A 15,400-nucleotide genomic window follows, 5' to 3' on the forward strand; every position below is an offset into this window, starting at 1 on the left:
AAAGCCTCTGCCGATCAGGCAACTCAGCTTGGATCATCAGAGGCACTTAAAAGAAAAAAAAAGCCTCTGCTGATCAGGCAACTCAGCTGGGATCGTCAGAGGCATTTAAAAGAAAAAAAGCCTCTGACGATCAGGCAACTCAGCTGGGATCGTCAGAGGCATTTAAAAGAAAAAAAAGCCTCTGCTAATCAGGCAACTCAGCTGGGATCGTCAGAGGCATTTAAAAGAAAAAAAAGCCTCTGACGATCAGACAACTCAGCTGGGATCGTCAGAGGCATTTAAAAGAAAAAAAAGCCTCTGCTAATCAGGCAACTCAGCTGGGATCGTCAGAGGCATTTAAAAGAAAAAAAGCCTCTGACGATCAGGCAACTCAGCTGGGATCGTCAGAGGCATTTAAAAGAAAAAGAAGCCTCTGCTGATCAGGCAACTCATCAGGGATCGTCAGAGGCATTTAAAAGAAAAAAAAGCCTCTGACAATCAGGCAACTCAGCTGGGATCATCAGAGGCATTTAAAAGAAAAAAAAGCCTCTGACGATCAGGCAACTCAGCTGGGATCGTCAGAGGCATTTAAAAGAAAAAAAAGCCTCTGACGATCAGGCAACTCAGCTGGGATCATCAGAGGCTTTTAAAAGCATTTTTTTTACAACCTCTTGTAGAAAAAATGCTTTTAAAAGTTAAAAAAAAATTGGCCACACCCACCCAGTCACATTAGCCCCCTCCCACCAAGCCACGCCCACAGAACCGGTAGTAAAATTTTAGATTTCACCACTGGCGTGGTGAAATCACATTTGCAAACCGGTACGGAAAGTAAGTCAATACCACCCCTGGTGCCGCTGTAACTTCAAACGGCTGCTAAATGAACTGTCGTAACTCGAGGACTACCCGTAGCAAACAGACGAATTTCCGAAGCCCCTCCGCCCCCAAAACTCCTCTATAGGGACAATACAGGTTCATTCTTCCCCCTTCCCCCTTTTTAAAATCTTCCCCCCTTCTTTGCCTCGGGAGTCTCCCAGGACATAATTGGCAGCCACGTCCCCGCAGCTAAAAATCCAGCAGCTCAGCCCAAAGGGCCAGATGCAAAATTGTGAGGGTCCCTCGTGTTTTTTGGGTTGTTTGTTTTTAATAGGCTATTCTTTGCTTTTCTCCGCGTTTTTAGACGGCTTGATCTGGCCCGTGCTCCGAGTCCTGCTGGCTGGTTTTTTTTTATCCGGCGAAAAAGTGAGGGATTTGGATTTGGTGTTGGGCGTAGGGCTGCTTTTGCCGGCTTCCGGCGTCCGGGGTCCGCAGATGGCCTCCAGTGCCTTCAGTTCGGAGGTGGGCTTCTCCGCCAAGAACTTCAGCACCCACGAAACTTTCAGGATCTCCAAGATGTTCAGCCGTTTCGAGGCCGGGCGCAGGATGCGACGGATCAGATCCTGCGAGGAGATGGATTTCCAGGTTGAAGGCCGCCACCGTTGCCTGATCGTGCCCACCCCTCCCTCCCTCCCTCCCTGCCACAGGGGCGGCAAACCTAGGACACGCGTGTCCGGTGGGGGGGGGACATGTGTCACGTGTGGTGCCGTCACCAACACCCAACAACTATTGTCTGAAGTGGTGTAGGGTTTCCTGCCTAAGCAGGGGGTTGGACTAGAAGACCTCCAAGGTCTCTTCCAACTCTGTTCTTCTCTTCTCTTCTCTTCTCTTCTCTTCTCTTCTCTTCTCTTCTCTTCTCTTCTCTTCTCTTCTCTTCTCTTCATTCATTCCATATTTTCTATTCTATTCTATTCTATTCTATTCTATTCTATTCTATTCTATTCTATTCTATTCTAATTCCATTCCATATTTTCTATTCTATTCTATTCTATTCTATTCTATTCTATTCTATTCTATTCTATTCTATTCTAATTCCATTCCATATTTTCTATTCTATTCTATTCTATTCTATTCTATTCTATTCTATTTTAATTCATTCCATATTTTCTATTCTATTCTATTCTATTCTATTCTATTCTATTCTATTCTATTCTATTCTATTCTAATTCCATTCCATATTTTCTATTCTATTCTATTCTATTCTATTCTATTCTATTCTATTCTATTCTATTCTATTCTATTCTATTCTATTCTAATTCCATTCCATATTTTCTATTCCATTCCGTTCCGTTCCGTTCCGTTCCATTCTATTCTATTCTATTCTATTCTATTCTATTCTATTCTATTCTATTCTATTCTATTCTACTCTACTCTACTCTACTCTACTCTACTCTACTCTACTCTATTCTAATTCCATATTTTCTATTCTATTCCATTCCATTCTATTCTAATTCCATATTTTCTATTCCTATTCTATTCTATTCTATTCTATTCTATTCTATTCTATTCTATTCTATTCTATTCTATTCTATTCTATTCTATTTCCATATTTTCTATTCTATTCTCGGATTGAATAGGGCAACTTTGCCGTGGCCGACTCGCTGCGGGGCAATTCGACATTTCTATTTATTTGAAATCATTAAAAAAAATAATCATTTTTGCCATTCGCCTTTCATTTTTGTCCCTCCTTTGGCAATCTTTTCTTTAATGATGCTATTCCACCCTTTCTTGATATTCACGTAACTCTTGTTGTCCAGCAGCGAGTTGGCCACGGGGAGTCAATAACAGAATAACAGAGCTGGAGGGGACCTTTTAGGTCATCTAGTCCAACCCCTCGCCCCCACAACCCCAATCCAAGCACGAGACCCTACACCATTTCTGACAGACGGCAGTCCGGTCTCTTCTTGAAAGTTTCCAGGCATGTCATAGATCCCCCCCCCCCCCGGCTACTCTGCCAGGAAGGGATCAAGACCCCGCCCGTCTGGACAGTTGATTTTATAAGTGGCTCAGAACCAAAAAAAATTCTGCCAAAGTTAAAAGAAGAATGGGATGAATGAAAGAGGGAGGAGACTGATGAGAAAGGCAGCTGGAAGGGACGGAAGACGATGGGGATGGATGGAAGAGTGGACAGATGCTGCAACCTCTAAGGAGCCCAGGAAGGAAGGAAGGAAGGAAGGAGAATAAGGGATGAGGGAAGGAAGGAAGGAAGGAAGGAAGGGGAATAAGGGATGAGGGAAGGAAGGAAGGGAGAAGAGGGAGGGATGAAGGAAGGAAGAGAGAAGGAGAATAAGGGAGGAGGAAAGGAAAGGGAGGGAGGAAGGAAGGAAGGAAGGAAGGAAGGAAGGAAGGAAGGGAGAGATGGAAGGCGAGGGAGGAAGAAAGGAAGGAAAAAGGAATGAAGGAGTAGTTGGAGAGAAGGAAGAATGAATGAAAGAGGGAGGAGACTGATGGGAGGGACGGAAGACGATGGGGATGGATGGAAGAGTGGACAGATGCTGCAAACTCTAAGGAGCCCAGGAAGGAAGGAAGGAAGGAGACTAAGGGATGAGGGAAGGAAGGAAGGGAGGAGAGGGAGGGATGAAGGAAGGAAGGGAGAGATGGAAGGAGAGGGAGGAAGAAAGGAAGGAAAAAGGAATGAAGGAGTAGTGGGAGAGAAGGAAGAATGAATGAAAGAGGGAGGAGACTGATGGGAGGGATGGAAGACGATGGGGATGGATGGAACAGTGGACAGATGCTGCAACCTCGAAGGAACCCAGGAAGGAAGGAAGGAAGGAAGGAAGGGGAATAAGGGATGAGGGAAGGAAGGAAGGGAGAAGAGGGAGGGATGAAGGAAGGAAAAGGAGAATAAGGGAGGAGGAAAGGAAAGAGGGAGGGAAGAAGGAAGGAAGGGAGAGATGGAAGGAGAGGGAGGAAGAAAGGAAGGAAAAAGGAATGAAGGAGTAATGGGAGAGAAGGAAGGGATTGGGAAGTGAGAGGAGGGAAGGAAGGAAAAGGGAAGAAGAGGGAGGAGGGAAGGGAGGAAGAGGGGAAGGGAGGGAGGAAGGAAGGGGGAAGAGAGGGATGAAGGAAGGAAGAGAGAAGGAGAATAAGGGAGGAGGAAAGGAAAGAGGGAGGGATGAAGGAAGGAAGGAAGGAAGGGAGAGATGGAAGGAGAGGGAGGAAGAAAGGAAGGAAAAAGGAATGAACGAGTAGTGGGAGAGAAGGAAGAATGAATGAAAGAGGGAGGAGACTGATGGGAGGGATGGAAGACGATGGGGTTGGATGGAAGAGTGGACAGATACTGCAACCTCTAAGGAACCCAGGAAGGAAGGAAGGAAGGAAGGAAGGAAGGAAGGAAGGAAGGAAGGAAGGAAGGAGGGAAGGAAGGAAGGAAGGAAGGGAAATAAGGGATGAGGGAAGGAAGGAAGGGAGAAGAGGGAGGGATGAAGGAAGGAAGGAAGGGAAAAGGAGAATAAGGGAGGAGAAAAGGAAAGAGGGAGGGATGAAGGAAGGAAGGGAGAGATGGAAGGCGAGGGAGGAAGAAAGGAAGGAAAAAGGAATGAAGGAGTAGTGGAAGAGAAGGAAGAACGAATGAAAGAGGGAGGAGACTGATGGGAGGGATGGAAGACAATGGGGATGGATGGAACAGTGGACAGATGCTGCAACCTCTAAGGAACCCAGGAAAGAAGGAAGGAAGGAAGGAAGGAGAATAAGGGATGGGGGAAGGAAGGAAGGGAGAAGAGGGAGGGATGAAGGAAGGAAGAGAGAAGGAGAATAAGGGAGGAGGAAAGGAAAGAGGGATGAAGGAAGGAAGGGAGAGATGGAAGGAGAGGGAGGAAGAAAAGGAAAAAGGAATGAAGGAGTAGTGGAAGAGAAGGAAGAATGAATGAAAGAGGGAGGAGACTGATGGGAGGGATGGAAGACGATGGGGTTGGATGGAAGAGTGGACAGAGGCTGCAACCTCTAAGGAACCCAGGAAGGAAGGAAGGAAGGGGAATAAGGGATGAGGGAAGGAAGGAAGGGAGAAGAGGGAGGGATGAAGGAAGGAAGAGAGAAAGAGAGGGAGGAGGAAAGGAAAGAGGGAGGGATGAAGGAAGGAAGGAAGGGAGAGATGGAAGGAGAGGGAGGAAGGAAAAAGGAATGAAGGAGTAGTGGGAGAGAAGGAAGGGATTGGGAAGTGAGAGGAGGGAAGGAAGGAAAGGGGAAGAAGAGGGAGGAGGGAAGGGAGGGAGGAAGGAACAAAGGAGAAACGGGAGAAGAAAGAATGAGGGAGAGAAGAAGGTCAGGAAGGAGTGGGAGAGAAGGGAGGAGAATGAGGGAGGAGGAAAGGGAGGAAAGAAGAGAGGGAGAGAGGGGGGAAGAAAGGAAGGAAAAAGGAATGAAGGAGTAGTGGGAGAGAAGGAAAGGGAGAGGAGAGAAGGAAGGAAAAGGAAGAAGAACTGGGAGGAAAGAACAAAGAAGTGGGAGAAGGAAAGAATGAGAGAAGGGAGGGAAGGAGGGAGGGAGGTAGGAACAAAGGAGAAGTGGGAGGGAAGCAAGGAAAGAGGAAGCCGGCAGAACAAGGGAGGAAGTGAAGGAAGGAAGGAAGTCCACACATCTTCAGCCAACCAAGGTGGAGAAACCCCAGCTTGGCCGGTACTGTAGGCCCCATCATCCCCAGCCAACCAGCCAGCCGGCGAGGCCAAGAGGGCCCAGGCCTCACCTTAATCTCGTCGTTGATCTGGACGTGGCTGGGGAAATTGACCTCCTTCTGGGTCTCCCTCAGCAGCTTCTTGAGGTTGGTGTCATCGAAGGGCAGGTGGGCCACCACCAAGGTGTAAAGGATGACGCCCATGCTCCAGGTGTCGGAGAGGAAGGGGTTGTAGGGCAGGCCCAGCAAGATCTCCGGGCAGGCGTAGGCGAAGCTGCCGCAGTAGGTTTGGCTGAGGTGGGAGAAGCAGCTCATCATGCGGTACGACGGGGTGGGAGGGGGCTGCGTCTGTGGGGCCACCATCTTGGAGAAGCCGAAATCCGAGATCTTGATATTCTCCCGCTTGTCCAGCAACAGGTTCTCCAGCTTCAAATCCCTGCCAGGCCGAGGGGGAGAAGTAAATCCAAGGCCACTCACACAACCGACCATCCCAATCCTGCCGCGGGCTAAGTCTTTGACTTATAATAGGGACCGTCGGAAGTTTCGACGGTGCTGAAAAAAAGGGATCGTTTCTCGTCATGACCACCGTGGCAGCGTCCTCGCGGACACGTCCATCGGAATTCCGATGCCTGGCGATTGATTCGTAGTTGTGACGGTTGCCGTGTCCCCGGGGGTGGCGTGGACATTTGGCGACCGTCTGACCAGCAATGTCAATAGGGGAGCCAGATTCACTTAACGACCGCGTGACTAATTGAAAAATGGCAGTGATTCGCTGAGCAACGGGGACGAGAAAGGTCGTAAAATGGGGCAAAAACTCACTTAACCACATTTAGCCACATAAATTTTGCGCTAAATTACCGTCGTTCGTCGACCACAATGGAACCTCAAATTTCTGGGGCTAAGTGAGACGGTTGTTAAGTGAGTTTTTGCCCCATTTTACGACATTTCTTCCCACCGTTGTTAAGTGAATCACTGCAGTTGATAAGTTAGTAACACGGTTGTTAAGTGAATCTTGGCATGTCAGAAGGTCGTAAAAGGGGATCACATGACCTTCCGATACTGCGACTGTCATAAATATGACCTGGTTTGAATTTTGATCAAGTGATCTTATGGTTGTAAGTGTGAAAAATAGTCATAAATTATTTTTTCAAATGCCGTTGTAACTTTGAACGGTCACTAAATGAACTGTTGTAAGTCGAGGACTATCTGTATTTTCCATTAAAGGTAGTCCTCAATTTCTAAGGAACCCAGAGAGGGAGGGAGGGAGGGATGGTGGCAGGGAGGAAGACAGAAGGAAAGAAGGAAGGAAGGAATAGTGGAAGGAAAGAAGGGAATGAGGGAGGGAGGAACGAGGGAGGGAGGAAGGAAAGGGAAGGGAGGAGGAAGAAAGGAAGATAGAAAAGGAGGAAGGAAAGAAGGGATGGAACGGAGGGAGGGAAGAACAAGGGAGGGAGGGAGGGAGGGAAGGAAGTAGGAAGGAAGGAATATAGAAAAGTGGAAGAGAGGGAGGGAGGGAAGGAAGTAGGAAAGAAGGAAGATTGAAAAGGAAGGAAAGGAGGGAGGGAGGGAGGGAAGGAAGTAGGAAGGGAGGAAAATAGAAAAGAGGATGGAAAGGAGGGAGAGAGGGAGGAAAGGGAAGGGAAGGGAGGAAGATTGAAAAGAGGAAGGAAAGAAGGAATGGGACGGAGGGAGGGAGGAACAAGGGAGGGAGAGAGGGAGGGACGGTGGGAGGAAGGAAGGAAGATAGAAAAGTGGAAGGAAAGAAGGGAGGGAGGGAAGGAAGTAGGAAGGAAGGAAGATAGAAAAGTGGAAGGAAAGAAGGGAGGGAAGGAAGTAGGAAGGAATGAAGATTGAAAAGAGGATGGAAAGGAGGGAGGGAGGAACAAGGGAGGGAGAGAGGGAGGGACGGTGGGAGGAAGGAAGGAAAATAGAAAAGTGGAAGGAAAGAAGGGAGGGAGGGAGGGAAGGAATATAGAAAAGTGGAAGGGAGGGAAGGAAGGAAGTAGGAAGGAAGAAAGATTGAAAAGGAAGGAAAGAAGGGAGGGAAGGAGGGAAGGAAGTAGGAAGGAAGGAAAATAGAAAAGAGGATGGAAAGAAGGGAGGGAGGAAGGAAAGGGAAGGGAGGGAGGAAGATCGAAAAGAGGAAGGAAAGAAGGGATGGGACGGAGGGAGGGAGGAAGGAACAAGGGAGGGAGAGAGGGAGGGACAGTGAGGAAAGAAGGAAGATAGAAAAGTGGAAGGAAAGAAGGGAGGGAGGGAAGGAAGTAGGAAGGAAGGAAGATAGAAAAGTGGAAGGAAAGAAGGGAGGGAGGGAGGGAAGGAAGGAATATAGAAAAGTGGAAGAGAGAGGGAGGGAAGGAAGTAGGAAAGAAGGAAGATTGAAAAGGAAGGAAAGAAGGGAGGGAGGGAGGGAAGGAAGTAGGAAGGAAGGAAAATAGAAAAGGATGGAAAGGAGGGAGGGAGGGAGATCGAAAAGAGGAAGGAAAGAAGGGATGGGACGGAGGGAGGGAGGAAGGAACAAGGGAGGGAGAGAGGGAGGGACAGTGGGAGGAAGGAAGGAAGATAGAAAAGTGGAAGGAAAGAAGGGAGGGAGGGAAGGAGGTAGGAAGGAAGAAATATAGAAAAGTGGAAGGGAGGGAGGGAAGGACGGTGGGAGGAAGAAAGGAAGATAGAAAAGTGGAAGGAAAGAAGGGAGGGAAGGGAAGGGAGGGAGGGAAGAAGTAGGAAGGAAGGAAGATGGAAAAGAGGATGGAAAGGAGGGAGGCAGGAACAAGGGAGGGAGAAAGGGAGGGACAGTGGGAGGAAGAAAGGAAGATAGAAAAGGGGAAGGAAAGAAGGGAGGGAGGGAGAGAGGGAGGGACGGTGGGAGGAAGAAAGGAAGATAGAAAAGGGGAAGGAAAGAAAGGAGGGATGTAGGGAGGAAGGAAGTACCACCCATCTTAAACCTGACTATGGAAATGAAACAGAGGCTGTTTGGTGTCTGATTGCTGTGCGGCCTACCTCAAAGGGCTGACAGAGCTTTGAACCCCCTCATAAACAACACGGATCCCTCGAGATCCCAATTCGAAAGCCAGCCGGTTTAGAAACCGGAAGGACGCATTTAACTTCCCCTTCCCCCCCCCCCGCCGCCGACTCTCACCGATGCACGATGCCCTTGCCGTGCAGGTAGGCGATGCCCAGAGTCAGCTGCGAGAACCACTTGCCAGCCAGGGCTTCCGAACAGGCCCCGGACTTCTGGATCCATTCTAAGACATCACCGCTTGGTGCCAACTCCATGATGATGTAATGGCGGGAGGTGGTCTCGATGGCCTGGTAGAAACTGATGACGTATTTGTGGCGGAGGCTCTTCATCACCTGGAAAAGAAGAGAAGGCACGGGGTTCGAATCACGACCTGGCCCACCTTCCCTCACGTGCCCTGTTCTTCCACTGCAGAAAAAAATAAAATATCCGAAAAACTAAATAACGATAACTCCTTGTATTGAAGTTCTGATTATACGAGGAGCAATAGCGCCTCTGAGAGAGTGCAAAGTGCCTATCTAGGAGATGGAAATTCTAGGAGATGAAAAATTCCCATTTGGTACAGGCAGTCCTCGACATACGACGACAACCGAGCCCAACATTTCTGCTGCTAAGGGAGACATTTAAGCGAGTTTTGCCCCATTTTAACAATATTTCTCGCCACCGTCGTTAAGCGTAACATGGCTGTTAAGTGAATCTGGCTTCCCCTATTGGACGTCGCTTGTCAGAAGGTCGCAAAAAAGGGGCTCACGTGACTCTGGGACATTGCAAACCGTCATAAATATGAGTGAGTTGCCAAGTGTCTCAATTTTAATCACGTGACTACGGGAGGGAGCTGCAAGGGTCGTAAGGGAGAAAAACGGTCGTCAGTCATTTTGGTCGACGACTTGTCACTTTTTTCAATGTCGTCGTAACTTTGAACGGTCACTAAACAAACTGTTGTAAATTGAGGGCTACCTGTATTCTGTTGAAACCCCTGTAAGCGGTTCCTGTAAAGGTACGAAGGTAGATGTTTACAAGCGAGATACACGCCTGCACACAAACCACACACTCACACCTCAGAGGTGGTATTCAGCCGGTTCGCGCCGGTTCGCGCCGGTTCGTGCGAACTGTTGGCAGAAATTTAGCCAAAGTCGCCGAACCGGTAACGATGGCCGGCTGGCCACGCCCCCAAACCAGTCACACCGAGAATGACCTGTATTTCCCTGGGTAAGAATTTGGTGAGATAATCCTCCGAGGCCTTCTTCTTGGAGATGATCTTAATGGCCACCATGGACTTCTGCTTGGAGAAGTAAGCTTCATAGACGGTCCCGTAGGAGCCGTGCCCGATGGCTTTGCCAATTTGGTAGCCATACTGGTCCATCACCGAGACGTACGGCGTCGAGGTCGAATGTTCCACCATGGTGGAAAGTTCCTTCTGAGATTCAATCTCAGCTCCGGTTAAGACTTCAGAGGTGGAGAAGAACCCGTCACCGAGGACGGAGGAGTAGACCACGTCTTGTGGGACCCCTGGTCGGAAGATCTCAAGAACCTTCTACAGAAAGGATAAACCTTTCCTCCCGCTGCGTGGGTTTCTCTCCCCAAACGATCTGGAAGAGGAACTTGTGTTTGGCTCAGAGAGGATCGGGTGGAGGTGGGGGATCCTGTCGGGATCCACCTGTCTTCACCCTATGGAGTCTAGGATAGGAGCACCCGCAGAAACTGCTTCCCTGTGACAATATCAGAGGGATAATGGGCTGCAACCTCCAAGACCTGAAGGGTTGACCGGAATCACTCTTGACTGGATCCCACCAAAGTTCTGATGATGCCATAGCCAACTTCAAGCCTTCTGGCTATTCTGATTGGTTGGTGGAGTTTCGGTAACCATAGAGAACCTTCTAAGAATGGATGGCGGCATTGTCTTCCAAGAGGGACCTTAGGAGAACGTTCCACCGAGGCTAAGAAGGAAAGAGATCAATGGAAGGAGGGACGCCGATCCCCAGTTTAAAGTTTGCTTTCCATGGCAATTCTGAGTTTGCTGTTCCTCAACCTTGGCCTCATGAAGATGGGTTGACTTCAACTCCCAGAATTCCCTGTCTCTTTTTCTGGTCTCCATTTTGGTCTTTCTTGTAGTTTGGTTTCTGCAGAATTCAGTAAGCCTTCAGAATAAGAGAATTGAAAGGGGGCTTGGAGGTCTTCTAGTCCAACCTCTTGCTTAAGCAGAAGATCCTAGCCATTCTGGGCCAGGGGTCAGCAACCTGCAGCTCCGGAGCCCCATGCGGCTCTTTGGACCCTCTGCTGTGGCTCCCTGTCAGGTGATCCCACCACTGGCTGGCCTCCCCCACCTTGCCCTCCCCTCCCAGTCACTCCTCGCCTGGCCTGAGAAGGTAAGAGCGACAGTGGTGGATGGAGAAGTGGCCAGGGCAGAGACAGAGAGATAAAGAGAGAGGGGGGGAGAGAGAGAGATATAGAGAGATACAGAGAGAGGGGGAGAGAGAGAGACATAGAGAGATACAGAGAGGGGGGAGAGAGAAAGAGACATAGAGAGATACAGAGAGAGAGGGAGAGAGAGAGACATAGAGAGATACAGAGAGAGGGGGAGAGAGAAAGAGACATAGAGAGATACAGAGAGAGAGGGAGAGAGAGAGACATAGAGAGATACAGAGAGGGGGAGAGAGAGACATAGATACAGAGAGAGAGGGAGAGAGAGAGAGATACAGAGAGGGGGAGAGAGAAAGAGACAGAGAGATACAGAGAGAGGGAGAGAGACATAGAGAGATACAGAGAGGGAGAGAGATATAGAGAGATACAGAGAGAGGGAGAGAGAGACATAGAGAGATACAGAGAGGGAGAGAGATATAGAGAGATACAGAGAGAGAGAGAGAGAGACATAGAGAGATACAGAGAGGGGGAGAGAGAAAGAGACATAGAGAGATACAGAGAGAGAGGGAGAGAGAGAGACATAGAGAGATACAGAGAGGGGGAGAGAGAGAGACAGATACAGAGAGAGAGGGAGAGAGAGAGACATAGATACAGAGAGAGGGAGAGAGAGAGAGAGATACAGAGAGGGGGAGAGAGAAAGAGACAGAGATACAGAGAGAGGGAGAGAGAGACATAGAGAGATACAGAGAGGGAGAGAGATATAGAGAGATACAGAGAGAGGGGGAGAGACAGAGACAGAGAGATACAGAGAGGGGGAGAGAGAAAGAGACATAGATATAGAGAGGGAGAGAGAGACATAGATACAGAGAGGGAGAGAGAGAGATATAGAGAGATACAGAGAGAGGGTGAGAGACAGAGACAGAGATACAGAGAGGGGGAGAGAGAGAGACAGATACAGAGAGAGAGGGAGAGAGAGAGAGAGAGATACAGAGAGGGGGAGAGAGAAAGAGACATAGATACAGAGAGAGGGAGAGAGAGACATAGATACAGAGGGGGAGAGAGAGAGAGACATAGAGAGATACAGAGAGGGAGAGAGAGAGAGAGATAGAGAGATACAGAGAGAGGGGGAGAGATAGAGACAGAGAGAGATACAGAGAGGGAGGAAGGGAGGGAGGGGGAGAGAGAGATGTCAAAAGGATTTTGTGGTTCCCGGTGTTTTTTAACAACTGGTTCTCTGCCCTAATGACCGGCTGGGTAGGCGTGGCTAGGGGGTGTCATGTGACTGGTGGAAGTGAATGACATCGAGTTGGCCACGCCCTCCCCAGGTTTTGTGGCTCTTTTCTGTGGGAAACGGGTCCAAATGGCTCTTTTGAGTGTTTAAGGTTGCAGACCCCTGTTCTGAGCAAATGGCTGTCCAATCTCTTCTTCAAAACTTCCAGTGTTGGAGCATTTACAACTTCTGGTGGCAAGCAGTTCCTTTGGTTAATTGTCTCACTGTTAGGAAGTTTCTTCTCAGTTCTAAGTTGCTTCTCTCCATGATTAGTTTCCATCTGTTGCTTCTTGTCCTGCCTTCAGGTGCTTTGGAGCATAGCTTGACTCCCTCTTCTTTGGGGCAGCCCCGAGATATTAGAACTCTGCTATCATGTCACCCCCAATCCTTCTTTTCATCAAAATTGACATAATCACTTCCTGCAACCGTTCTTCATGTTTTAACCTCCAGCTGCCACAAAGAAGTCCACCTATTCTCCAAAGCCCCTGAGGGCAGGACAAGAAGCAACGGGTGGAAACCCATCAAGGAGAGAAGCAACTTAGAACTAAGGAGAAAATTCCTGAAAGTGAGAACAATTAACCAGTGGAACAACTTGCCACCAGAAGCTGTAAATGCTCCAACACTGGAAGTTTTTAAGAAGATGTTGGATAACCATTTGTCTGAAGTGGTGTAGGGTTTCCTGCCTAAGCAGGGGGGTGGACTAGAAGACCTCCAAGGTCCCTTCCAACTCTGTCGTTCTATATTCTGTGATAGTGAGTCTTCTTGAAAAACTCCTCTCTTGATATTACCTTCTCCCAGTCTATCAACATCGCCCAACAATTGTGTCTTACGCTGTGCCGTTGATCTTGGCACAAAGCTTTTGGTGTTTCTACTGCTTTTTGTAGGCCCTTGATTATCCCAATCATGTGGCAGGGAGTCAAATGCCCTTGTGTCGTCAATCCACGCTACCATGTTGCTCTTCCTTCTTCCTCTTGCAGTTTTCCAAAATCATCTCACCAGTTAGGAGAGTGGTGCGGTGGCCTAGAGGTGGAACTTTTACCTCAGAATCAGAAGTTTGAGAGTTCGATCCTAGGTAGAGGCAGATATTTCTCTCTCTGGGCACAATGAGAATATATCTGCTGGAAAAAAAACTCCGCATTGGTGACAAGAAGGGCATCCGGCCAGTAAATACTCAACTCCATTCAGTTGCCCAGATTCCACTCTGCAAGGGATTATGGGCAGGGGTGGGTTTCACTTATGTTTACCATTGGTTCGCTGTGTGCGTACACTGTCCAATCATGCTGCCCGGCCTTCTGCGCGTGTACTTTGCTCACTCGCATGCCTTCCGCACATATGCCAGGCCTCGAAAATGTGCCTAAATAAGATGGCACAGAGCCAGGGCAGGTGGGTAGGCCCACCTGCGATTTCTGTTACCGGTACGCCTGAACCGGTCTGAACCGGCTGAATACCACCTCTGTTTACACGAATGCCGGCACACATAATGCAATGCGCACGCGACCCCCAACCCCCACACATGCATGTATGACACCCCCCCCCGCCTCCCGTTTTGGTCCTAGCAGGCCTCCCTGCAGCCTCCTGGGCCCAAAAATGGGCTGTGGGGGGGGGCACTGCACCCCCATCCTCCGCTACACATCCCGCGCATGTATGCGACCACCGTCCCCTGTGCATGCATGCACGTCTCCCACATGCGTCCCGGCCCTGCGCATCCTGAAAATCAGCTAGCCGGCGGGAGGCTCACGCACGTACGCAGTAGAGCTGAGCTGGGCGATGGCTCGCATGCTATAGGTTCGCCATCACGGAGTTAGGAGATGATCTGTTGTTCCTCTGCTGTTTTGGACGATTTCCTTTCTCCCCGGGATAGATGCTGCTATGGTCGAAGTGATGCTCTAGATATTTTGGGATGGCACCCCTATTACTACCACTGCTATTATTACAGAGACAGGTTATCTTCACCATTCGTTTAGTCCAGGGATCTGCAACCTTAAACACTCAAAAAGCCATTTGGACCCGTTTCCCCACAGAAAAGAAAACACCGGGAGTCACAAAACCCTTCCCGTGCCTGACGATTTCTTGAGCGGCCACAAAACTAGCATATGTAGTTGAATTAAACGTTCTGTTTTCGTCTGAAACTTTTCTTTTCTTGGATTTATCCATGGTTGACCTACCAGAGGTTGAAAAGCTCAATAAATCGCGTGCCGCCGGGTGTCGCACATTGGCGGTTGTGACGCATATTTTGAGCGACAGGGAGCCGCAGCAGAGGGGTGAAAGAGCCACATGTGGCTCCAGAGCCGCAGGTTGCTGACTCCTGGTTTAGTCACTGTTCGAACTTATAACAGCACTGGAAAAAAAGTGACTTACGACCCGTTTTCACACTTACGACCATCGCACAGATTTCCCCACAGTCACGCGATCAAAACCCAGACGTTTGGCGTTATCGGTTTGCCCTTGGGGGAAATCCCACGATATTTCAATTGTCATCGATTTAGTTCTCGCCCAATATGATACGTTTAGGCATAATTGAATCGGTCTTCTTCCATTTACGCTTATTCAATTATTATTAATTACGGTGTGTTGGCGTTTACTTCTCCGAGGTGCACTGTTTATTATTTAATTATTTATTTGGCACGCTGCAGGGTTCTTTACAATTGAATTATTTCATCTGTGCGATTTTTTAAAAAAAATTATGTTTGGATGCGCGCGCCGTTTATTATTCAATTATTTATTGGACAGGTGCGATTGAGTCATCGAAACGGGTTTATGTAATAATACGCGCTATTTGTGTGCCGTTGAATAATCGATTGGCTATTATTTACTGTAATGATCATTTTAGCTTCAGGCTCGGAAAGCTGGTTACCCATGTAATGTAGGTAGGTAAATGCGGGTCCAGCTGGATGATCACTGAAGGGCCCTCTTTAAGAAAGGAAATGTGCTTGTTTGAGGGAAGCCAATTATCTCCAGTTGAAAGCAGAGTATTCCTTTGAAGTAGAAACATTCAGAAGAAGGGGCCCTTCAGTTGTCAGAGATAAGAAACATTTGGTGATATACAGTGTGAAGGTTAAAGAGATCAAGTATGACCACGTGTAATATTAACAAGAGATAATTTGAATCTACGCTTCAGTAATTGGCAAAAAGAATTATGACTGTTGGCAAAGAATAAATGAAACAGTAATTAGGAAGTGTCAATTAAATATGACAAATGTATATGATCACATAAACTGCTGAGTTAACAGAATCCTTTGTCTAGAAGGGTATAAAAACCATTGTACCTAATTTCTGTCTTTTGTTCAAC

At 48.3% G+C, this 15,400-nt stretch overlaps 1 protein-coding gene across 1 annotated transcript; it reads right to left on the reverse strand.

The window, feature by feature from the left end:
* Nucleotides 1-1,127: 1,127 nt before the first annotated feature.
* Nucleotides 1,128-13,062, reverse strand: TSSK4 (testis specific serine kinase 4). Its single transcript, XM_070954531.1, has 6 exons — nt 12,900-13,062; nt 10,789-10,815; nt 9,676-9,869; nt 8,601-8,815; nt 5,534-5,897; nt 1,128-1,415 (listed from the first exon to the last, which is right to left on the reverse strand). Exons 1-6 carry the CDS (start codon nt 13,060-13,062, stop codon nt 1,128-1,130), a joined length of 1,251 nt encoding a protein of 416 aa, XP_070810632.1.
* Between the last annotated feature and the right edge of the window lie 2,338 nt (nt 13,063-15,400).

This window comes from Pituophis catenifer, unplaced genomic scaffold, assembly GCF_029215685.1.
Source record: "Pituophis catenifer annectens isolate HBS135680 unplaced genomic scaffold, rPitCat1.0.hap2 SCAF_15, whole genome shotgun sequence".
NCBI classification, from domain to species: domain Eukaryota; kingdom Metazoa; phylum Chordata; class Lepidosauria; order Squamata; family Colubridae; genus Pituophis; species Pituophis catenifer.

Coding starts and splice junctions, on each gene's coding strand:
- TSSK4 (XM_070954531.1), bottom strand. CDS start 13,062: ATGGTAGCGTGGATTGACGACACAAGGGCATTTGACTCCCTGCCACAT. Junction 10,816..12,899: donor TGTTGATAGACTGGGAGAAG/GTAATATCAAGA, acceptor AGTGACTGGGAG/GGGAGGGCAAGGTGGGGGAG. Junction 8,816..9,675: donor TCTTACCCAGGGAAATACAG/GTCATTCTCGGT, acceptor CTTCTTTTCCAG/GTGATGAAGAGCCTCCGCCA.